The following is a 25599-nucleotide window of genomic DNA, read 5'->3' on the forward strand; positions in this document are numbered from 1 at the left end:
TTGCTCAAAATGCAGATGAAATGGTCAAGTTTTTCCCCACTTTCAATCCCCCCCCCCCAATTTCTTAAAGATTTGATCAATTTCAGCATATGCCTAAGGGCATGGTTTTTCTACAAAATAAATTAGAATGCCTAGTTTGGCCTTGTAACTTTTATTTCTTTAAACAGCTATGTTCAAATAAGGCAAGTATGGCGAAACTTGGCCCCCCAGATGTTTTGGAACTACAACTCCCATCATCCCTAGCTAACAGGACCAGTGGTCAGGGATGATGGGAATTGTAGTCCCCAAAACTGCTGGAGGGCCGAGTTTGGCCATGCCTGACATAAGGCATCCTTGTGTGTGCTTCTTAAATTTAAAAGGAACTTCAGTCAGAGTTCTGCTGTTATACTAGCACCTTCATAATGATAGGTATCTCACTACAGTATTGCCCAAGCAGAAAGAAGTTTGTGCAGCCAGGCTGTTTCTTATATTTATTCTGCCTGCAGTACCCCCCAAAACCCTCTCCAAATAGTCACACAAACCCTTTGAATAGTGGGGGCTGTGTGGTACTAGGTTGCAGCTGGAGGGAAGAGTTACCTGAAATTGGGCAGAGGGATCTGGGACACAATCTGATTTCAAGCAATTCCTTCAACCCACTGCAGGCTTCTGTGATACAGCCTCCAGTATTGGGGAACCCTGACCCTCTGGAGAAGGTTTTTGGGTACAGATTGCAGGGGCAGGTAGAGTAAAAGAGAGAATTCATTGCACAAGCTGCCTTCTGCTTGCACAGCTGTTAGATACAATCCAAAGAGTTTTTCTTCCTGTTGAAGAGAGTTGTGTGAAATGTTTGACATGGTTCTCTTTTAAGATATTGGATGCAATGAATAAGGATTGTGGGATACCATTGAGACAGTTACAAGTCGACGGAGGAATGACCAACAATAAGATCCTTATGCAGCTTCAAGCTGACATTCTCTGTATTCCAGTAGGTAAGCAATAATTCTCCTAGTGCTTTTAGTATTATTACTTACAAGGCCAAATAAGTATGACGGTTTGAATAGACAAGATAACTTGCCTTCCTCTCCCTTGGAAAGGTTTCAATTAAAGATTTATATTGAAAGTATTTCTTGGAGCAGCTGATGCAGCAGAATGCTCAGAACTACTTGTGTCATAAAAAGTTGGGCGTTCTGAATACAAAACTGCAGCTTACATCTGCATACGTGTTTTTGCTAGGTAATTTTATCTTCCTGTGCTTTTCTGGATCTGTGGAGAATGACTACTTTCAGCTCCTCTCCATGCGGTTAGAACGAGCCCTTCACATATGTGTCCTTTAACCATGACTGAACAATGTTCTTTCCCAGAAAGAATGTCCTTTAAAATATGTGTGCCATCATCCTGTCAAATTTCCTTCAGGAGAAGGAGGCAGGTTGCTCTCCTGTTTTTCATGGTGACAGCATTGCCTCCTGCTATAGAGGTTGCTATGGTTGGCAATTTCCTCTCCTCACCCGCCTTCCCACACACACAGAATTGTGATAAAGGAAGCAAGCTCTCTGTTAAATGAATCGTGCAAAGGGGCTTTTTAATGGAATGGGGTCCCCCCCCCCCCCGCAAACAATATATGTACAGAGATTCACAATAGTGTGCTGGCTTATGTGGGTTCTATTTTATGTATGTCTTCCAAGTCCTCTTTGTATCATGACAGTTTCAGTAAATATCGCTATGCAACTCTGTTTTTGATGTCATCTGTAAAAGTTCAAAATCCAGCAGCATATGTTGACCTTTATATACTGTAGTTCTAATGAGTTGGGTGTAAACATTAAATTGGATGAGTGTAATACAAGGCAACAGACACTAGGGGGCCTTCAACTAAGGGCTCGTCCACACTTTTCTGCTTGTCCTTTGCCTAGAAAACACCGGTCCAAAAGGTTTCTCGCTTGTCCCATGCTTTCTAGGCATGGGTCTGAACAGTTTTGTGTTTGTCCCACAGCTTTCCCTGGGGAAACATGGTGTTTAGCACTGAATCACAACAAATGGCAATCCACAGAAAACCCAACTGCCATTTGGTCCAATTCAGCTGTAAACCATGCATTTTCCACTGGGGAAGCAGCAGGGCAAATGGAAGTGTGAATGAGCTTTAGTTTTACTAAGAAAAAATCCCATTAAAATTAATGAACAGTACTAAAAGAGGTCAGTTACTTTCAACAGGTTTACTCATGAGTAAAACTTGGTTGAATACTACTCTAAATTTGGACATGTGTTGGGGGGCGAATTCTTTGACCCACGCACTATTTCAAACTTAAGAAGATATTATTTAAAAGACACAAGCTTGCCCTTTCTCCTTACTCATCTTTTATTAAAATCTCTGGAAGCAAAATAACCCTGGGGTTAATTAATTGCAATAATATCCAGGATATTAAGATCTTTACAGCTGTTACCAATTTCCTCTACTTTGTTTCTTAAGAACCAGTGCTGCTCTCTCTATTATTATTTTTTAATTAATAAGCTATATATATTTGGTTTTAACTCAGATTCTCGTTTATTTTTCTACATTAAGCCAGTCTAGAAGAACTAGAAATAAGGAGGGGCATTTGTAGATCAAAAGATGAAAATTGAGAAAATTTTCTTGGTGTTCTAACTTCACTTAAAATGTGATTACTTCATTAGCCTGTAAATACCTTGCTATGTAAAGCAGTCCATAAACACTCTGCCTTCATTTTTGGCTTATTAGTAAAGCCATCCATGCCTGAAACCACTGCACTGGGAGCAGCAATGGCAGCAGGAGCTGCAGAAGGAGTGGGAGTCTGGAGTCTGAATCCTGCTGACTTTACAGCAGTGACCAGTGAACGTTTTGAGCCACAGATCAATCCTGAGGGTAAGGAGGAAACTCATATATGTTATCCATTATCTGGGCATTCATCAGCCCATGCTGGGCCTTGGTCAATTCACATTACTTAGAGGGACTAGTGCAGTTTGTTCCATTGGTAAAATTAGACTAGTAGAGTGAGTGCGGGTGTGTTCTGGGCTAAAAGTACGGTGCTTTTTACACTTGTTTGACTGTTGTTGTCACTTGATAAAGAGTTCAGGAGACTCTTATCTAGATGTGACTAACAAGACCAGTCCAGATCTGATATGAGTAGATAACATTGCATCAGGATATGTGTGAGAGGTTAGAAATTGGGATGAAAAATTTCCTTACGGTTTCAGAAAGCGAGTATCGCTATACCAGGTGGAAGAAAGCTGTTCAGAAGTCAATGGGCTGGGAAACAACAGAACCACAAGTAGACGGTAAGCCATTACAATTATTCCTAGCTTGTGAAAATTAGGCTGCATTTTTGTTAGAAGAATGTCATTCACCTTTTGTGATTAATGCTTTTGTAAACAGAGGCTCCTCTCACCTATTTTGTTTGAAGACAAAGTTTTAAACTGGCTGCAGCAAAGAACATACACAGCTTTTTAAACAATTCTAACTTCCATAACAGGTGGTTATGGAACAACTCATTTATAAATGCTTTTAGCCAAGTATATAGAAACTAGAGAAAACTCTATGGCACCTGGCAACATCTAAATAATAGCTATCTGCTTCCTCTTGACTGCCTGAGCTAACATTTTAATGCTAATTTTATATGGCATCAGGAGCTCAGTCTAAAGGTTCCTAAGCAGAATTACCTATGCATTTTGCAAATCGGAAACATGTTTATATATGAACAAATGCTAAAAAGATAGAGTGGCTAAAAAAGTTATTTAAAACCAGTGAAACAGAGGTTCTATGGGACTTTATTCTCACATGTAGAGAATAGTAAATAAATTGGGTAGAACCAATCTATGGATACTATGCTATCAAGTAGGATTAATTTTAAATAAGAGAAGCTGTCCTATCTGCTGTGTCAGCAAAAGGCAAGAAGGGGCTTGCAATCCCACATTGATTGAAATCCCACATTGGCTTATAACAACCAGAATAGAAAAGTGTGTGTTGAACAAAATTTACTGATTCTGAGACTTATAGATTGCTATTGAAGTCGCATGAATAATATATCCCAACTCTCATGTTGAACATATTAAACTTTGGCTGCATTTCATTGACCCAATTCACATGTTACATTAATCCATAGAACAAAACAAACTATGGTTTAAGGTGAATGGGCAGTGGTAAGTCGAGAACAATCCTTGAAGAGAAACTAACAATGAGTCTAGATTCTGACAATATAACAAGCCAGATTCTGGAGTCCAGACTCAGCTGAAGGGGTGGGCAGGGGGGAAGGAGTGCTACAGGAAATTTTTCAGCAGCATGTGTTAGTACTCTGTTTACATTAAACCAAAGCTTGTATCCAATTAAGTTCAATTCAAGTGTAGACCTAGTGAAATTATTGAGCCTAAGTTAGCCATGCCTATTAACTTCAATGGGTCTTCTCTGAGTTGGACTAGCATTGAGTACAACCAATTGTTTTAAACTATGGCTTAATGTGATGTGAGAATCAGGTCATTGTCATTTACAAAGTAACACTAAAGAGCTGGCCTGTAATGATATCCTAAGTATGCAAATTTGAGATGTAAGTCCTATTTCTTTCAGTTAGATTTCAGCCCCCCCCATAGGTATGCTTAGAATTATAGCCTTAAACTGTAATGATTTGATTTGAGCTTTTTTTCCCAAAATACAATGATAAAGCACATACTTCTGTGCTTTATCATTAGATTGTTATAGATGCATTATAATATGAAATCTGAAGAAAATAATAAAATATTGGCTCCTTCAGCCAACGGGAAGAAGTTGCATAAACTAGATCAAAGGTTCTCAAACTTCATGATTTCTGGGTGGAAGGAGTCCTTGGACCCTTACTGAATACTATGGCTTTTTATTTCTTTAAAGCCTTAACAGCTGCAGAAGGAAGTTTTAGTTAAGTAAATAAAGCTTCTGGTTGTTGTTTCTTCATTAGAATAGGCATGTAAAGAAGAAACTCAAGTTTAAAGGTCCATGTTCTTACTAGACAGTAAAAGTTGAGGGCAACACAGTAATAGGAGAGAGGGTATAGTATTCCCAATAATAGTGAGAAGATTTGAGAAATACTGGACAATGTTCTCTCTGATTTGTCCTGTACATCCAGCCTGTGGCTCCATCTTGCAACAGAAACAGCTGCTGCATTCAAGTGTGCTCTACTAAACGTGATGGCATTCAAGATAATATGGGGGTAGTAGCTCTGTGAGCTTGACCTTTTTACACACACCCTTTCCCCCAATGTTGGAAATAATCACTTGGTGCTACTCTTAACTGGGCAGGAGCCTAGATTTATTCCTTCACTGTGCACACAGGTGATGTCTCTATTCTAGTTGTCTCCTCCCCGAAGCAATAGAACAAGGAATGGTACCTATCGCCAGTGCTGGTTAGATCTGCAGCAGAGGCCGTGTTCTGGCGAGGGTGTTCTCTGTGATTGCACTTATCTATGGAATTCACTCCCTGTATATATTTGCCCACCACACCTTCTTAGATGTTCTGTGCCAGGGTGAACACTATTATTTTTGCCTTGGCATTTAGTGGTCTGGTTCACATCAAGCATTCAGCAATAGTTAACTATAGTTTAGCATGAACAGGCAGCATGCTGGTGCTAAAGGTCACCGTTTTGTTTCTACCCCCACTCCTGGCTGTTCTACATCAAGCACAAAAAAACATAACCCTTGGCTTTTCATTACAAAGGAACACAAGCTCATGGTCTGTTTCACTCCAAAGTATCCTGGAGTGGGAGCCCAGTTTGTTTCTTGACTCCCCAATACAAAGCGGGGACTTTGGTGTTTTTACTGTATTTGAACATTAACTATGGTGTTTATGTGTGAACCAAGCCAATGATATCCAATGCTAATGACACTTACACTGTTCTTAATCTTTGGTCTTCACTGGCTCTTTCTGTGTTCTGATTTTGTGTGTGTGTGTGTATCTGTATATATTAATTCTCTTAAGTTATCTTGCATAGATACTGCATTTATAACTCACCTTAGTGACAGTGCACTTTAAAGGCAGTTTAGCAATGGCTAGCAGACATGGAAACCTCTGTGCTGATTCAGAGATTAGAAAAATGACACTGTCTTATGTTTTCATCCCATCAATATAGCAGCACACAATGAACGTAGACCCAGACCAATAGAACAAGAATTTGAGACTGAGGAAGAACAAAATCTGTGTTTCCTGTTTTGGGCATCAGGGTTCTCCTCATGAATGTGCGCAATAAAACAAGGAAGAAACCAGCTCTATAGGGTGTTGTGTTTTATTCACAATTAAATCAAATGAAATGCCCAGAAGCAAAGCATGAAACTATTTCTAAAGTTAGTATTTCAGTGAAATCATAGTTAATTAGTTTTATAGTGCTATCCTGCACATGTGTACTCAGAAGTAATATCACCTTTGAAGATCTAGATAGAAGTCTGAAAATTAATCTGTTTTAATAGCTTAAGTTTCAGAAAAAATGCTATGTAATTATATATATATTTTCCTAGCCAAAATGAATTATGAAGCCTTGATTTTTATCAAAGAACGTATTTGCTTTTCTTTTTGTCCTTCATGGAGCTTTGGGTATTTTGTTCAGGTTCTAGCAAGCGACTCAAGTCTTCTCTAAGGCTGCCATTTTATGAGATCCCATTTCTTTCAAACTCATGCTATCTTATTTTGCAAAGTAATTCTAAAGGCATCGTCATTGCAGTGTTTGATTGGGAAGGTCTGGTTTCAAATCCTTGCTTAGCCATAAAGCTCACTTGGTGACCTTTGGGCCCAGTCACTGTATCCCAGCCCATCAGCCCAGCCCATCTCATAAGGTTGTTGTGAGGGGATAGGGAGACTTGTCACTGTTTTGGTCGATCATAGGAAACATAAGCCTTTCCTAGATAAAAATCAAAGCAAAGGCCACCTAGTTTCTCTTGTTGTCTGTGTCCCAAGCAGGCTTAAATTTTTAAGTAATTTGATGTGGCAAGGTGATGAAGGCTACACTATGAAGTTTAATAAAGGCACCCACCAAAAAAAAAACAAAAAAAAGTCCCTCTTTAGATACTGTGTCTCTCACACACCTCATCTCAGATGCAAGCTAGGGAAGTCATTTATACAACTCTCCCTGCAGTCATCATACACTTTGGAATGGTATTGGGTGAGTGAGTCCTCACAACAACAAAAAACCAGTCTCTCCCTCATTCTGTGGTGTGCCTCCACCTCAAGATAATAATTTCCTTCTCCCATAGCTCCAGCAGGAATCCTCCCCATAACTATCTGTTCCCATAGCCTCTCTTTTTCCTGTGAAAACTGAGGTTTGTGAGGGTCAAGAAACCGTGCCTTGCTGGTTACTACTATTTTGTTTATACTGTAGTCTCTCTAACTCTCACAAGTGGCACCCCTAAGCATTCGTTGCGATGGCAGTGGAGCTGCTGTGACCTGTCATACAGCCACAAAGGTTACAGGTGAAGAGGTGGAGTGGGTAGCAAGGTGGATAGAGGTGTGTGTATAAGAGGTACCAGGCTCTGGGTGTTGTGGGGCCTGGAACAACTGCATCAAACGCACCATGGATAATCTAAACCAGGGGTCGGCAACCTAAGGGTCATGGGCCACAAGTGGCCCCAGAACCGAGCCTTCTGGTTGGCAAGTCGCCGCGCACTGCACTAAACCAGCGCAGTGCCAGGGACTCGCTTCCGCGGCACCAGAAATTGTGTCTGTGCATGTGCAGATGCCGGAAATCATGTCTTTGCAGATGCAGACGCGCAATCAGGCCCACAGGCAGGGCTCCGTGGCAGTGAACCTGCCCGGGCAAGGTAAGCTTTGCCAAACCCTGATCTAAACCATGGGTTGTCCACTAGTCCCTACCGCTCACTAGTGGGCGTTTCAGAATTCCAGGTGGGCAGTAGGGGATTCTACAGCACAAGCTGAATCCTTCCATCAAGAGAGATGAACGCTCTATTCATCTCTCTCGCACTCGGTGGTTAGCAGGAAGCGTGGGCGGGCACAAGTGCACAAACACACATGAAAGCGCGAGCGAGTGTAATATGCGGGAAGAGGAAGTGTGGTAGCCAGTGGCGTAGTGTGGGTTGTCAGCACCCGGGGCAAGGCAAGTAATTTGCTCCCCCTAACCTGTGGATTTTAGCACTTGAGTCTCTTCCACTAGATTAGTTAGTGCGAGCGCGCTCCCCCCCAGATGTTGCGCCTGGTGCGGCTGGCCCCCCCTGCACCCCCACGCTACGCCACTGGTGGTAGCCAAGTTTGAATCTCCCCCCCCCCTTACTTGTGTCTTGCTTATGTTTCTGAGGCACCAAGTGGGTACATCCATAGGCATAGGCTGCAGTAGAAAAGTATCCAGTCACTCTGCCTGTGAATGTATCCACCTTGCTTGGTCTGTGAATGTATCCATCTTGTAAGGCCTGGTATAAGGCAGGCATGGCCAAACTCTGGCCCTCCAGCAGTTTTGGGACTACAATTCCCATCATTCCTGACCACCGGTCCTGTTAGCTAGGGATGATGGGAGTTGTAGTCCCAAAACAGCTGGAGGGCCAAGTTTGGCCATGCTTGATATAAGGTAATCAAGAAAGTAACTGGCTCTGCCAAGTGGTGCCATACGCCAAAAAAGGAAATAATCTAAACGCAGGAGAGCGATTGGTGGGGCGATGTTATAATATGTTTGCAACACAAGGGGAGGAGTGGGAGCTGATGCATGATAGCAGGGACAGGCAGAAGCGGAGCAGAGTACTTGTAAAATAGGAGAAAGAAGGAAAGGAAAAGTTATAGGCAGGGAAAGGAGATAACTGTTGTTGACTAATAATAACATTGCCATAAGGAAGGTAAAAGAAAAGCGTAAAAAAGGAGATGAAAAGGAAAAGGAAGAAAAATAGAAAAAAAGGAAAAAATAGGAGGAGAGAAAACAGGGACAGGCAGAAGCATAGTGTTTAGAGTGGCTCATGTTTTGGCAAGTTACGTTTTGTTATCTTATAAAAAAGAAAGAAAGAAGTAATTTCAAATTACTTTATTGTTTTCACATTGAACTTCATAAAGTTAAAAACATTATAAACATGCATAAAGTAGAAATAAAAAGATAATTTAAGTACTTTTTTAAAAAAAACCCTCCTTTCTACTTGCGCTAAAAAAAGTTACTGCAGCACTGGTGGGCGGTAAGGAAATTTTACCATCAAGAAAGATGCATTAGTGGGCGGTAGGTATAAAAAGGTTGACTACCCCTGATCTAAACCTTAGGTGCTTTCTTTGTGTACAAATCAAGGGAAGAGGTTGCAGAGCACTTTGGATGAGCTCTCCATTGTTTTGAAGGCTATTACTTGAGTCTTTTGATAACTTACCAAGAAGACGATAATGGAATACATGCTGTGTATTCCATGCTGTGTCCAAGAATGTTTGAATAGGTCAGGGATGGCATTTTGAGTGTGTTGCGACACACTGCTGAGTAGGGTATCTTTGATATAGAGAGGAAAAGCTTGTTGCTTAATCAGCAAAATTGGTGTGAGGTGGGTTAGAATGTAAATGCTTGAGAACCATTGAACTAGATGCAAGTTTTTGTTCCTGAAGGCAGCTTTAATCATAGAAACAAAGAATTGTAGCATTAGAATGGACCACGAGGGTCATTTAGTCCAACCCCCTGCCATGCAGAATTTTTTTGCCCAACATGGGGCTCAAACCCACAACCCTGAAATTAAGAGTCCAATGCTCTACTGACTGAGCTATCCCAGCATGTATGCTGCTCAACTAGTTAAGTTGCTTCTTGACCATATTGTTGCCTAGTATCCATGTATAAAACAATCTAGATTTGATAACACTATATTGTAAGCCAGTGGTTTTAGCACATCTGTAAGGGATCATTGGGTGAAATACCGGTAAATACTGCTATTTTGTGCTTTTGATTGCAGTCTGGGTAGTGGTAGATATATATTCCGCTTACTGAGGTTGTAGTATGCATGATGATGGAGCAAACAGATTCTTTGAAGGAGGTACCCAAGGGACACTGCACATTCATTAGGCTTTGTTCATGCAATCTTCCTCTTTTGAAGAGAGACTTGCATGTGCAGGCCTGTGCCTGTAGCTCTTAAATTGCACATTAACATGTGTGTGTTTATGAATATATATGTGAGTGGAGACACACATGCACGTGCTCCTCCATCACCCATGCATTCTCTCTAGAAGAATCTTTTAAATACTTAACATCAGCTTTGTTTTGGAGTTCTGTATTGTCTGCTTTATTAATATTTGATTGGCTTTGCCTAAATCGCATTGAATATTGACATTGGATGCAAAGTTGGAATATATCTTAGTGGAAAGGCTTGGCTCAGCTCTAATTATTACTGTGTGTTAAAACTATCTGTAGCATTTTGCAGATGTTGCTGCTTTCTTGTAATTTTTATTTATTTATGTGATTCCTAAATCTTGCAATTTACATGTATCTCTCTTTTGATTTGCTTGACTGGAACCTCTCCTACTGGATGACATCAGGTGAAACTAGTATCTTCTGTAGTCTGCCTTTGGGCTTTTTTATAATGAATAGCCTGTTAATGTTAATCGGAGCAAAGTACATCTCAGGTTAGTTTATTATTATTTGAACTAGCTTATTTTTACAAGGTTATCACTGCTAGTTTGTTTTCCTTTTGTTTTCAGTATTCTTGTTCTGTGTTGAATAAACAGTGGCACAAATAGCTACAGCTTCTCAAGACATTGATTTAAGATTCTCTGGAACCAATATTTTCTTAAGGACTTCTGCTGTCAGCCACACTGCCATGATTATTTTTTTAGCATGGTTATAGGTTCTGATTTTCTACTTATTACAACAAAATTATGCATTCAAGTTATCCTTTGAAAGCTCAAAAGCTACATAATTTATTTTAAGAAATCAGCATTTTCAGACATTATGAGCAAATCTTTAGAACTTTCTGGACCAGCAAATAAATGCTTAGAGTGAGCCAAACAGGCTGTTTTTCCAATTCAACTCTACAAAGCTGACCTGCTGATATTTCAAGCACACTGTTAAGGTCAAACCATCATTAACATCAAAAAGATTTTGTCTCCTAAAAGAGTGTGCAATTTTGTTGGTTGGTTGGTTGGCTAGTTGGTTTTTAAATTTCCCTCAAACAAATTATATTGATGATCTAACTTAGTCATAAGATTAGGGTCTCACATTTGAAAATATCACGGTGGTTCAATATTTTGATATAAACTTCCATTTCATTTGCAGCTTGTGGATAATATGTGGTGGGCTAATTAGTCTGGATCACTACTGGAAAAAGTATACGCATGCAGCATAACCACCCCAAGTACTACTCCTTTTTAGAGTGATGTAGCATACAGGAATATCCAACATGGTGCCTTCCAGATGTTGATGGATTACAATTCACATAATTCCTGATGTCTGACCTTTATGGCTGGGGCTGATGGGAGTTAAAGTTCAACAAAATCTGGAGGGGCACTACAGTGGTTGTACCATTCTGTAGAGAATAAAGTTAATTGTGCTTGTGTACATGCCTTAGTATATTACTAATAGCAGAGGGAATTTCATGGATTGTATACTTGCAGTAGATCTGACAGGTGAGTGTCATCTGCATGGGACTAGTGCAGTATGTTTCAGTGCACAATCTAAATTCTATGGATGGTGTCTTATTTTTTCAAGGCAGTGAGCCCATTGCAATTTATATTATGAAGCCATAATTCACTTTAGAGTCGACCAGCGGTTTGTAGGTTTGTGGTAGATATGTGCAGTGTTCTTCCCATGATATAGAGAAAAACATTTGCAGAATATTAGTAGCTTTATTAGTTCACCTTTAGCTGACTTGTGGGGCATGAATGGGCTTCCTATCCAGAATTTACCTACTGTAGCTTAACTTAATCATTTCAATGAGACTTGTGCAGGAGAAGTTGCCACTGGATTTTGTCTCTGAATATCAGACCCAACTTTTGTATTCTTTACTACAATCAAATCTTGAGGCTATGTTCCAAAAGATTTGACAGAGACTGGACTAAGCCCTAATTGTTCTTTGTACTGTGTTTGCCTCTCTCTACAGAGGTAGAACCCATATGAAGACTTTCCTCTTCTTTCTCCACACCCCCCCCCAAAAAAGAGAGAGAACTGCCTTTAGCTAATCCTCTCCTCAAAAAGTAATCATAAACATTGCATTTTGTTTTCAGCAAGAAGTATTCAACACCTGACAATATGTTTTCTATTTAAGGTAATTGCAAATGACGCTCCTTAATGGATTTCCAGGAGATTGCAGCATCCGAAGAGAATCTGGTGCTCTCTTCCAATGTCATGGGATTGTTTTGACTTGGTTAATTGTCAAAATAACATGAATATATAGGAGAGGACTTGAACGTGGAATGAGGAACACACACAACATTGCTGCCCCATGTTCCCTACTTAAATGTACACTGGGATGCAAACCTTTCGTTAACTTCCTCCACCATCATCACCTGTTTTATACATTTCGACATGGGAAATTGCCACAAAGAAAAGGGTTGTATTATTGCCAACTGTACGGTTCAAAAATTTAGCACAGTATGCACATCTGTAAAGTCATGATGGCTTTTTCCATTTCCTAGAAAATTGCCCATAATGGTGTCTGCCAGTGCTATCTCTCTAGTGACCAATGGAGCAACGCCTGTCTGTATCGTCATCAGTTTAGACTCTTCCAATATTGAAGCAGTTAATGGTGCTTTTTCCTTACACTAAAACCTGAATAACTGATTTATTCTCTTCTGTTCATGTGCATTGTCCATCAGTAATGAGGACCCTAAATCCTGAAAGTGCCACAAGTTAATTAACAAGATTATTTTTCCAAATGTGTATTTAAGATTTAAATATATGTGCTTTCACCTATACATTAGCAAGCCAGAGACCTAAGCAGCAAAGAAGCTCCACATGCAAAGTACTACATTATGGTGTAAAGATACAGATTAAATAGTTTTGGATGCACTTGTTATGCTTTCTTTGGGCAGCAGGTTCAGTCCAAATGAACCTTTCCATCGTCTGGATGTGTTGGAGCTGGTGGTGTAGAAATGGGAAAGTTCAGGACCAAAGGTCGTCTCTCAGCATAGCCACATTCTGGACAGTGACAATTTTGCGTCTTGGGTGCAAGTGTAGGTTTTTAGGCATCAAAGCAAAAGCACTAGTTGCTAGCAAAAAATGTCAAAGCTAAACTGACACATTTTCAAGTGATCCATTCTACAATCTTTGAAGAGAATTGTTTCTTTTCTTAAAAAAAAATATCAGTAGAAACACCTGTCAGCTCACAACCTGTTTCCCTTTCCGCCGTTACCATCATTGACACCACCATCAGATTTTTCTCTGTATCCCTTTTGCTGAAATTGGAATGCTGTAAAGGAACAGAATAATGGAGTGGGAACTATATTAGAAAAGGCAAACAAGGACAAATAACCCCTTCAAATCTTGAATGTAACAGGGTTTCATCAAAGGTCACTCTGGTCCTCCCAGATATGTCCCCCACATTATTATTTTTTCTGCTGCCAATGCTGCCTGTAGCTGGAAGGAGTTTTGATTTGCACATCTCTGAAATGAATTGGACATAAGAACGTGTTGGATCCAGTCTGCCTTGTCCTTTGAGATGCCTCAGATTGCTGGAATGTACCCAAAAATGGCAGCAAAAAGTAGCTCCTATGTGGATAAATGACATAGCTTACTCCCTGCTATAAAATCTCATGCAAAAGATTATTTTTGGTAAATAAAGAGGGCTTGGTGTAATCTTAACATGAAATTGCCTGATTTGAAAGTTTGATGTGTATTTCTAAGTATGTGCACTTAGGAGCTAAAGGGAATGTGCATGCTCAAATGGTTTCCATGTGTGTCTCATGTGACTTTGTCTTCACTCTTGCAGAATATTTGTGTTTGATCACTTGGGAAACAACATTAAGCATTGGAAATTCAAAGGATTTTAGGTCTTTATAGGACACTTAATATCAATGCCTTTTCATTAAGTGCAATGAAAATCTAAAACAATGGTCTCTGAAGCTGCAGCACATTCTGCACTTGGTGTAAATTCTAGAATACTCTTGACAACGTTGTCCCTTAAATGTAGATTGGGTTATAAATGTTTCAGCATGTTGATAAATGTAATGACAAAAGCAATTTGGAATATTGGTTTGTGTCAGAACTTCTGTACATGTGAACTTGGTAGTAGGATATGTAAAACTCCACGTCTTAGCCTTATAACTTGCACAGGCACAGTGTAGCTTGGACCGTATTTGGCAAGCCAAGGCTTTCCCCCTGCTAGCACAGGGGACAGCCTTGTTCTCTTACAATGTATTCTGCTTATTTCCATGAGCTTAGCTTTCAGAGGAAAGTGGGAGGGGAGAGCTTGCAGGGGGCAGGTGTTTGGCAGGCTGAATAAACTGTATTTTTGCTAGGAAGTCAATGGAATGGACGCAGACCTAGGGTGTTAAGTGTGTGATAACATTGGGTTTCAAAGATATGAGTTAAGTGCCAAATACTAACCCCTTTTTCCAAACAAATGATGAAACAGCAAACCATAAAAGAACCTGGAAATCACTTGTTTCTTGAGCTGCCTTCATATGTGTTTGGCTGATGCTTTGTTAAACAATGTGTGATGGGCAGTTTCAACTACAGTTTCTGGGGGGTATATAGGACATTAAATTATTTTTTGAGATTATAATTACAGTTGCAATTTTGTAAAATGTACTTAATTCTTTTTTTTCCTACAAAACAGAATTAAATTAACTGTTCACTTTTTGTGAATGGATTCTTGTGATTTCCCCCCCTATATATTGTGACACCTTCAAATTTAAATGGGCACATGGAAAGTATGTAACAGCAACACTGGCTGGTTTTGCACTGCTGAGAATACATGTGACTTAAAATTACCTAAATCTTGTTTGCAATTATGTTTGCAATGGAAGCCACGAATAAATTTAAAATGAAATCTGATTCAAGTGTGTAAATGCTTTACTGTTTGTTTGTGGGAAACAAGCAAATTCTACTTCACAAAATCTCATCCTGGGATTCTCTTTTTCTTGCCTTAAAGCACAGGTAAGCAAATTAAGGCCCAGGGGCTGGATCTGGCCCAATCGCCTTCTCAATCCGGCCCACGGAATGTCATGTTTTTACATGAGTAGAATGTTTGCTTTTATTTAAAATGCATCTCTGGGTTATTTGTGGGGCATAGGAATTCGTTCATTATTTTTTTCAAAATATAGTCTGGCCTCCCCACAAGGTCTGAGGGACAGTGGACTGGCTCCCTTCTAAGAAAAGTTTGCTGACCCCTGCCTTAAAGTAACATGGCATGTTAACTTGTAAATCAATTTTGTTTGTTTGTTTTCTTACCTAGCATTTCCAGAACTAAGATGGCAGCATGCCACCTCCAGTACATCAGAGTGTAGTAGCCATTCACTCCCCGCCCCCCGGTATATGATATGTCTTGCATATCTAGTTCAGTAAGTTATAAATCAAAGAATTATAGCAGCACCATTAACATATTTTTAAAATAAGAAATATATTTGCTTGAATTGTTGCATTTCTATCTTAATAAGTTATTGGAACACTTCCAGTCAGTTACTGACTGGTGGTATTTAAAGTACAATCTTAAGGCCTATTTACTTGGGTGTAAGTTTTATTGTATCCAGTGGTAATTACTCCATATTAAGTGTCTTTTGTTGGTCAAGTATATAACCTATAAGTCTGGTTAAACCCCATGGAGCTCACCTCTGAGTAAACATGTGCGGGATTGTGCTGTTAAACTGTAAACCACTATAGTACTGGCGAGTGTGCAAGCTCTTCTCTATATTTTATTTAAGTTTTGCTTCCAAACCACAACTCTCCATTTGCACTTGAAATTCTCCACAGGGATAGTATCATCACCTCAAAGTGAGGATTACTTAGACTTCAAATAAATTGGCAAAAAACAGTTAAAACTGAAAGGTTCGTGAAATGGTAGGAGATGGTTTCATGGGCAAAGGATAGCCTAGCTGCTATATGCCCCTTGTCTTTTCAAAAGTGTCTGAGTGTTCCTGTTTTACAGCTGGGTAAGAACCAGCCTGAAGACTAGTGTATTTAAATAATAAGAAAACTTGAACATCACAAGCTTTTAGGAGATAGGAAACAGATCCCCAGTCTTGACTGCTAGCTTGTTTTTTGGCTTTTGTGCTACAAGCCTGTGGTGAGCAGGTGCATTTACTGATAAGACTCTATGGATTCTCTTTGTTTTGATTTATGACTCTTTGTTGAGGTGGTGGTAGTTTTCTTCCTACTTGGCCTGTACCAGACAGGGTTTAATAAAACTGCATATATGACTTATTTTTCCAGAGTGGAGCCGGGAGGGGGGAACTAGAAAATTTGTCACCAAACCTTTCAAGCTATTAAGGAAATACTTTTGTTGTTAAAACTCCTATTTGATCGGCTGTGGAATTAGTCTTCTGAGGCTCACATAGCACATGTTGTTATTTGAACAAACTGTTTTGCACAAAATCATTTGCACAGATGTTTATTTCTAGTAGCTGCAACTGTGCTTTGCTTCCTTGATAGCATTTTCCACTACTGCTTGAATTAGCCCCGAGTAAATGTCATAAGCAACTTTTCTCTTTTCATGTAAATGAGCATGTGCACAAACTATTCCACAATATAATGAGCCTTGGTTGCTCTGCAGTTCTTTTTTTAATTTTGTTTTGAAAGACCCAACACATTATATTTTCTGCATGAAAGAATTGAGTTTTATAAGCAGCATTGTGTAAGCTGGAAATTACCAGATGTTTATAATTAAGATGAAAAAAACATTTATATTTTCCATGTAAAACCTAATTAAATGCCTTGCCATCAGAAGCTCTCTCACTATACTTCAGAAGCAGCGTATGAAATGTGATTCCCCTCACTGCCCTCCCAACACCCAGGCTTGTCTTTTAGCTAAAAAGGGGCAGGTGTCTCATAAAATAATTAAAAACTGGTACATCACCATTTGGCTCAAAAACAATAAAATACAACTGTTTAAACACATTAAGAATAAAATGCCGTGATTCCATTTCTCTTAGTGGCCAGTTCCAGTTTCTTACAAATATACTCTTAAAAATGCTCAAAAACCAGCATAATGGGAGCAGGTACCTTTAGCTGAGTTAGATGGCTCTTCAGTGTTTCATCTGGAAGATTCTACTTTTTTTAAAAAAAGAAGATGACAACCTGCTTCTGTTGGAGTAAGAGTGTTTGGTACTTTTAAAAACAAGTTTTTATCTTTTCAACTCTGCTGTATTAGAGAACCCTAGATCTCAAGCCTTCGTCTATTCATAATAGTAACTGGTTATTCCACCCCACTTTCCTGCCCCCTGTCGCCCTCTCCACCCCTAAGCTATTTCATAAAAACAATTGCTCATATTAAATTCAGGTTTGCATCCGTTCAAAAGCAGCTAGAGGAAATATGAAAATGAAGTAGGGAGAAAGAAAATGGAGCACGGTTAGATGGAAGCTTGTAATAATGCCTTATTCTATGCTGCTTTCTACTTGCTAAAACTTCTGCGCACACCTGAATTCTCTGGGAATGGTATTGTTACAAGCCACCACAAGCAGTGCACAATTCCAGGTATCCAGGTGCTTACCCATGGTTCATCTTTCCTTTGGAAATGAGGCACAGTGGTGTCTTTATGATACATGGTTTATTTACACATACAGTGGTACCTCGCAAGACGAATGCCTCGCAAGACAAAAAACTCGCTAGACGAAAGGTTTTTCCGTTTTCGATTTGCCTCGCAAGACGAATTTCCCTATGGGCTTGTTTCGCAAGACGAAAACGTCTCGCGACTTTGTTTCCTTTGTCTAAAAACAAAGACATGTTTTGTTTATAAAGTTAATTTATTTTCCCTTCAATTTTTGAACTGCTCTTTACAGTATGTGTGACTTTAAAGAGCAGTTAATAAACTGTTGTTGTACCAAATTTGGCTTTGTTTGGACTTTTTTTGACCATAGGAACGCATTAATTGATTTTCAATGCATTCCTATGGGATTTCGTGATTCGCAAGACGAAAAATTCGCTAGACGACAAAACTTGCGGAACGAATTAATTTCGTCTTGCGGGGCACCACTGTATATACAATCTGAGCCTATGATTTAGGGGTTCAAAGCATTACACTCCAATAGGTTCTTGCTTCTCCTAAGGTGGTAGCCCAGGATTCAAACTCTCAGCCCACATTGTGCCCTGACCTCACCTTCTCCATATTGTCGCTGCAGACTGAAACCTCTTTTCCCTAGCTCACATCAGGTGGAAATATAATCCTAAACCTATTACTACTGGCCTTTGTCACTGCTAACTAACACAGAGCTCAGGAAGGGGTGAATCTCACAGTGAGATCAAGTTAATTAAGAATGCTTAACTTTGGCTGAAGTGCATTCACAAATAGTTTCTTAGAAATATGGACATGTAAAGGTTTATACTTGAGACACAGATATGGCTGGATTCTATATCTCAACAGAAAAAACATTATTATTCTAAGCAGATTCTGTATTTGTTCTTAGGAATCATCTTAAACACTGCAGAACTGCATGCAAAAAATGTATGACTCCCAAAACCAGAAGAAAGTTCTAATTGCATGTATTTATCAAATTACCAAGTAATTGTACTGCTGCATGAGTTTTAATTAAAATACATTTCTCTGCATAAAAATATAAAGGATTAAGTGGGACCTTATAATTAAATCTCTATGGAGTAATTGTAATAGAAAATGCCAATGTTTAACTTGCATTAATTGTTTAATACAGCTTGGCCTCACCTTCTTGGGAAAGTTAGTTGATGGAGAAGGAACATTATTTAGGAGTGGCATAAAGAAAAATAATGCTGCAACTGAAGCTTCTTTCTGAAGGAATAGCTATTATTCATTCACTTCACACTGAGCAACTGATTAACAAAATATATTACCCCTGTTTTGAGAGAAATGAAGGTAATGTGCTCTCAGCAGTAGGCAGCAGCTGTACTGTAATAATAAACTTGAACATGGTGATATCATTGACTGCAAGTTATTTACAGATGTGATGAAATGAAGTATTGTAGAGAACTGAAACTTGACAAATCCTCTGCATTTCTGAATTAAACAAATGTGGGTATGAGATGTGAAATTCAAGGGAGAGGAAGGAAAGAAGACAAGGTATAACTGGTGGTCCATAGTAATCCAGTGCTCTGACATTCAAGCAAAAGGATCTATATAATCAGTCTACATGTTAGAAAATTTATTAGCTCTCTCTTACATTTATGGAGGGTCACCACATATGCTGCCAGCTGAGTCATAAGATGTTTATCCACCATGAGTGGCCTTAGAAGCCAGTTAAATTGTCTGTCAAATTCCAAAGGACTTGGAACACAATTTAATACAACATTAACGTCTGCAAATCTCAAGGTGTCCTAAACCATATTTATGTCACTGGTGAGCTCTGAACAAAAGATTGTGACTTTAAAACAGGACCAAATCATTTGACAGAGCATAAATGACAGTGCTAGTGAGCCTTTTCTTAGGAAGACATCATGGAGACCAATAAGCTTCAAAGCCAAAGTGTATTGACTGCCTTTCAGTTCAGGCATCCTGGGCAGGTTCCATTTTCATTTACAGATTATGTGTGTCCTTACTGATGCAAAATAATAAATGAGTCAGCACTGTATATCCTCACTGCTAAAAATACATTCAAAGTTACCCATCTGACCTCATTTCAGGTGGTGTTTAGGAGTTGGGGGAAACAGTCAAGTCAAATCTGCTTCTATAAGGCCACTAAGGAAAATGAAACTCTGTTAATGAAGAAAAACAAATCAAATATATTGACCAATCACGAAATGATGCCATGACAAGAATTCAAACAGTAAGACCGGATAAAAACACTTAATATACAAATAATCTCAGTAATTGCAGGACTAAACCATTCTTGGGTCATATGTGTGGAAGGAAGGCATTTGAGTAAACGGTTTCTGAAATCCATTTTTACACATAGGATGTGACGGTTCTCCTTAGCGTTGGGTTATATTTTTTAAATTTTTGCTTGGTAACCTTATGAGGGCGCTTAAGACTATGCAAAGAGACTCTTCCTCCGAATAACCTCTGCAGAAGCATCTCTCCGGTGATGCGTTTCCTCGTGTGAGAGAAAGCTAACAAAACAAAAAAACACTGCCATTGGGGCAGTAGCTGTTTTTGTGAAGAGGAGCGAGGAGCTTTTGTGCAAAGCCGGCGAAGCGGGCATTATTATTAGCTTGGCCCCCGGCCATCCCGAGGGAGCGCGTGCGAGCAGGGAGGCGCAGGCTGCGTCGCCACAGCAGGTGAACAAGCCGCCTCGGCCTTTCCTTCCAGCCAAGGGGAACTGGGGGCTAAGCCATGATGCTTTCAGAAAGCCGCCAGCCTGAGCGGGGAGTAAAGCAAGCGCCGACCTGCTTTTGTACTTCGGTATAGCAGCAGCTCGGCACCGGCCCTGGTCTTTCCTCCTCCTCCCCGGGCGTCAGGCCGCGCGCGCCGCACAAGGCTCAGCAAAGGCGCATCAAAATGGGGAGAGTTGGAGGAAAATCAGAGGGTGAGTAGAGAGGGTCGCCGCCGGGAGCCTCCCAGAGTAAAAAAAAAAGGCGGGAAGGGAGAAGGTGGCGGAGAAACGGGGAAACCGACAGAGCAATCCTCGGCTTGTTTACTGGGAAGGAAGGGGGCGTTTTCGGCGGGGCTTTGCTCCTGTGTAAATAGAGACGAGATTGCAGCCTCGGGCTTCCGCGTTCTGCCTCGCTAGCTAATTCGCATGTTGCTCTCAGACGCGGCAGGACTGGATGCGGTAGGAAAACCAGTCCAGCGAGAGGAAATAGCCCTTCCCCTCACTCGAAAGCTGCAGCTTCACGCGAGGAGTGGGCGAAGCAGGTCGGCGACTCCCCTGCGATCCTTGCCGAAGCATTGATGGCGCAGGGAGTTATGGGGTGGGAGGAGAGCGGAGGGTTTAATGCGGCAGCAATAGCGAGCGAGAATGGTCACTGTGATTTCCTCTGTGGGCGTCTAACAGCTTCATATCTGGTTGCATTGAGGGTATTATTATTATTATTATACTCCTCTTCCAGGTTGTATTTGATGCAGTAATTATAATGAAAGCCTCTTTCGGTCCCCTAAACAGATTATCCACAAGGTGGCTCCTTGTATTTTGTATCTCTCTTTTAAAAAAAAAAGTTGTGCGAAACATCCTAGCAAGTTAAAAACCCTGTAGCCCGCAGGATTGACAACACAGTACTGTATTCAAATGCACCTGCCGGCGTAATAACTTTGTGCTGCAAAGAAATGGTAGCTCTTAAATAAAGTGGGGTTGGGGTTTTTTGGGGGTTTTTTTAGGGATGTTGAAATTTTGGTTTGGCTGCTGAGTTTCCCTCTAGTTGGGATGGCACTTAGGGTGCTTAGAAGGATATTTCTCTGCTATTGCTGAATGATTCTGAGCCCAAATGGAGTAATTGGAGTGCTTGATGTTAAAGGAGAACATAAATACAGCAGGCATTGTGGAAACCTGGTAGAAGAATGAAGGGTGAGATACGGTCATCTCTAGATAAAAATGCTATATAGCAGTGGCGACTTAACTTTTTTCGGCTTGAAAGCCGCATTCACTGTATGCCAGCCCTCTGAGGGCCACATGCCGCTGGTGGGCATGGCCAAAGCAAAAGTGGGTGTTTTTAAAGGAGGCATTGCCACCCCATCCATACACACCCCATCTCACAAACAGCACATGCATTCACCACAGATACCACACACAGAGAGATCTGGGGGAGGGGGATTAAAAGGCTTTCTTCCCTGCCCAGTGCGCACTACCCTTTCTTGCCGCGGGGGGGGGGGGTATACTGGGTTAGAGAGGTGAGGGACTTTTATCCAGGGGGGTGGGAGGCTGCAAGGATTGCCAGTAAACGGGGTCAACCATCAAAATGGCTTAGTGTGCCTGATCTGGGTTGCAGATTTGCTATGTCTGCTTTACAAGGATAGGGGGAGGGAGTGGTGTCACTCTATAGTTCAAGCATATAGTGCCAAGCAAATTAAGAGGAATCTCAGTTTTACTCTACCTTTATCCTGTTTTTCATGTAATTATCTCCTAAAACATCTCACACCAATTAAAAAACAGACAGGCACAGTACCATCAGGCTTACAAAGAAGCACAAGAGAAGTGAAAAGCAAAGGTAGAGGAGAGCATACCTGAGGTCAAAACAAAAAGATGAGCAGGCACTTATATCCATTGGGGCCAGGATGATCTTTCCTTGAAGGCATCATTGCTTGAGTTGGTAGCTCTTTTTTTCCTTTTTTTGAGCAGCTGATGGAGCCAGCATGCCCTTTCCCCCATGCTTCTGCACAAACATGTACGGTAACTAAAATGATCAAGGGGCCGGATGGAGCAAAGAACAGCTCCTCTTTGCAGAATGGTTATAAAGTTTGGGCTTTTTAGATTAGAAAATATTAAAGCAATGTATAAAATCAGGCACCATGTGGAAATCCATTTGCATAATTATAAAATCTGATATTATCCAATGGTTCCAGTTGCTGGAAGATTCAGGACAAGACCCAAGGAAGTACATCATTGCATAGCATGTAATTAAGCTATGGACATAGCGATGCCACCAACTAGGATGACTTTAACAGGGGATTAGACAAATTCGTGGAATATATACTGCATCCGGTATCAAAAGCACTATGCCTCTAAAATAGCAGTTACTGAGGAACACCAGCAGGTGAGTGCTATTGTACGTATGTGCTGCTGGTGGGCTTCTCATAGGTGTCTGGTTGGTCATTTTAGGACAACAACGCTAGGCTGAATTGGTGTCTAGCCTGATCCCAGTGGATTCTTCTTCTGTCTGAACAAAATAGAGTGAAACATAAAAAAGTACATATTGACATCTGTTCACAGTTTGGGAATGACATTGCTGGCTGACATTTATTGGGTGTGTGGGTGTTTGTGTATAAAGCTAAGAAATAGTCATTTCCCACTTACTATGATTCTCCAAAGTAGATTTTGGAAGGAAATTTCAGAAAGCCATTTTTATTCTCTTAAATACATAAAGAATTCTACAAATAACCCACACCTTCCTAACTGCCCTCTGCTATCCAGTGCCATTATAATCAATGTGAGTTTTGTTTGTTAATTAATTCATTAATTTCTATTACAGGTCTGAGTATCACAGGATGGTTTACAATATAAAAACACAAAAATACATGTTGACTTCCCAGGGAAGTATTCACTCAGCCATTGACGCCTGTAAAGCTGTGCCTTGATTCTGATTTCATCACACCCTGGATTTCAAAATATATTGAATGTCATATTTGTCCATGATTTATGATGTCTTAACAAGTTTGTATGGCTTCTGACTAGATTTACAGTAAGCTTCTTTATCAGTTTCTGTGAAATTGCGATGTGAATTTAAAATTCAATATGGGAATTACAAAAAGTGATTAAGGAAAGCAGTCCCAAGCCAGTACCAAATAATGTGGCAAACTACTGGTGAGAGACAATTCTGATGAGCTTATTACTATTCTTAGCCCTGATTAGTCCACAGTAATAATCCACTAGCACCAATTGAACTCTTCCAGTAAAACCTTCTGTATGGGTGTTGATGCCAAAGCATATTACAGTAAATGGGATTTTAGCATTCCTTTCTATGCATAGGTGCCAACTCCCACGGGCCAAGGTCCCTTCACCCCCCTTGATATATTTGAGGAGGCCAGGGCCTCACAAATTTGATAGGCATTGCCATTCAAATGGTGTGCATGTAGTCGATTATGCAAGGTGGTGCTCACCTGCCCCCCCCCCGTCCCCCAGTATTTTATTTCTGTGGGATGGTGTTTGCTTGTTATTAAGAAGTCTGAGAAAGACCTTCTACACAGTTTTGAATAATTAAACATTACTGCTACCACACTAATTTAGAAGCCTTTTCAGCTGCAATAATATAAATAAACAGCCTGAAATCCAGGTCACTAAATACTCAATATGACTTTTTAAACTTTGGACAGCGCTGCACACACAAGCCACACCTCCAACCTCCCTAGGTATGCTCCTCTTTTAGATGTCTGCAGAGGTCTGTTTTGTTATAAAGCTACTCGTGGCCAGAGCTCTGCCTTATCAGGGATTCCAGTCACTGGGAGGTTTCTAAGTGTGTTCAACCAAAAATGCTTGGAAATCCTTGCATGCAGGTTTCAGCCTCCACCTGCAATCTAAGGCGTTGCATGTTCAGATTCTAATATCTTCTTCAATAGCTGAAGCAATATGTGGATATACTTGAAAAACTAGATGAGATTTTGATTTTAAGAAAGGTTTCAGAGGTAATAAATGTTTCAGAAGCTTTAAAGGCTGGGAGGCTTTAAATCAATAATGGGAGAGACAGCAAAATAATTCTATAGCTGTCAAGTTGATGGTCAAATGCTCTATGCAAAGGGACCACAAACTGCACATTGGAGAACTAAAAAATGTGTCGAGTTGCAGCTCACGCGCTATTCATGCTCCAAGGATGCTTCTAGCTATGAGATCACCCTGTAACAATAAGAACTTTGCTCATGCTCTCATGTACAAGCAATCATTTTCCCACAAAAATGCTTTTTAAAAATGTTTATATTGGGGATAATGAAAGCAAAAGGAAGAAAATAAACATTCAGGTAACCTCCTGTATAACTATTCCAATGGAATGAGAATTCTGTGCACTGTTTAAAGGAAAAGCGCTTCAAATTGCTTAGCAACAATCATCTAATTTCTCCCTCTTACGTACAGAGTGGATATATCTGTACACTATATAGTGGTTTCTGGAAAGTGAACATCTTCCAGCTCAGTACATTTTTCATATCCTGTTAAATAAGTTCTATTTTTAAACTTTCATTAAGCAAATCTATAATCCACTCGCATTCATATCTCCACAGAATAAAGCATAAAAAGAAATGAATATGTGTAGGCAGCTGCCTTAGGTACTGTAACTAGGGATAATGCCTTTGTTTGCCTCAGAATTCTGAAATATATGCCAAAGTAAAACCCAGGCCCCTAAATCCAGATTTATCTTTTTTCTTGGTGAATTCTTCTCCAATATGTGTGCTGCTTTGTTGGAGAAGGTTTCAGTGTGTAAATATTAATTGATGACTTGAATAATTTACTGAACATATGGCAAGCCTATGGGCATACTGAGAATTACCTGATCCATTGCATTGTTCAATATGTGCTGCATATGAAATTGAGCTGTCAGATATTGTTTAATTAACCTTCACTTCCTTTTTTCACTTCAAAACATATTTATCCCTCAGGCCTTTGGTTCTGTTACAGTTTTGTCACCTCCTGACTTCATTTTATGTGTTTTTTTCCTTATTCTTCTCTTGTGTCATACATCACTGCAGATAGATGAGCATTGTGTTACAGCCAGCTTCTGCAGGTGCAACCTTTCAGATTACACAGAAGTCTTTGTCAGTAAGAATGGAAGGTTAATTCTCAATATGTTTATTGTGTATCTGCTGCTTTTAGATGATGTGAATAATAAATATACCTGAATTCCTTCTCCTGGTCATAACAAGATCCCAATTCTCCAGAAAGTTTAATTTTGCATGGAGAAAAAGAACACATTTTATGTCATTGTTCTTTTTCTTTACAAACCTCTCATTAAGAGTTTTCACTGTGTTAATTTATATCTGAGGAAGCTTTTAAATTTTCCTTCTCTCATTCATGT

General features: G+C 40.0%; 2 protein-coding genes across 25 annotated transcripts in view; both read left to right on the forward strand.

Moving 5' to 3' along the window:
* Positions 1-14882, forward strand: part of GK (glycerol kinase) — a 40162-nt gene extending 25280 nt beyond the window's left edge. For 6 of the 16 annotated variants that reach the window (XM_083498332.1, XM_083498320.1, XM_083498335.1 and 3 more), the window contains 4 exons: positions 848-968; positions 2708-2851; positions 3184-3264; positions 6078-6210. In XM_083498332.1, the coding sequence (XP_083354458.1) occupies positions 848-968; positions 2708-2851; positions 3184-3264; positions 6078-6181 (450 nt within the window). In that variant the 3' untranslated portion in view covers positions 6182-6210. Of the gene's footprint in view, positions 1-847; positions 969-2707; positions 2852-3183; positions 3265-6077; positions 6211-10429; positions 10517-12153 lie in introns of those variants that run through there. The other 10 variants (XM_083498326.1, XM_083498324.1, XM_083498327.1 and 7 more) reach the window with 3 other exon arrangements.
* Positions 14883-14975: 93 nt separating this feature from the next.
* LOC310704634 (uncharacterized protein) overlaps positions 14976-25599 on the forward strand; it is a 35574-nt gene continuing 24950 nt past the window's right edge. For 2 of the 9 annotated variants that reach the window (XM_083498311.1, XM_083498319.1), the window contains exon 1: positions 18025-20474. The gene's annotated coding sequence lies outside the window, so the exon portion shown is untranslated. The other 7 variants (XM_083498312.1, XM_083498313.1, XM_083498318.1 and 4 more) reach the window with 7 other exon arrangements.

This window comes from Podarcis liolepis (genome assembly GCF_965112155.1).
Source record: "Podarcis liolepis genome assembly, chromosome: 4".
NCBI lineage: Eukaryota > Metazoa > Chordata > Lepidosauria > Squamata > Lacertidae > Podarcis > Podarcis liolepis.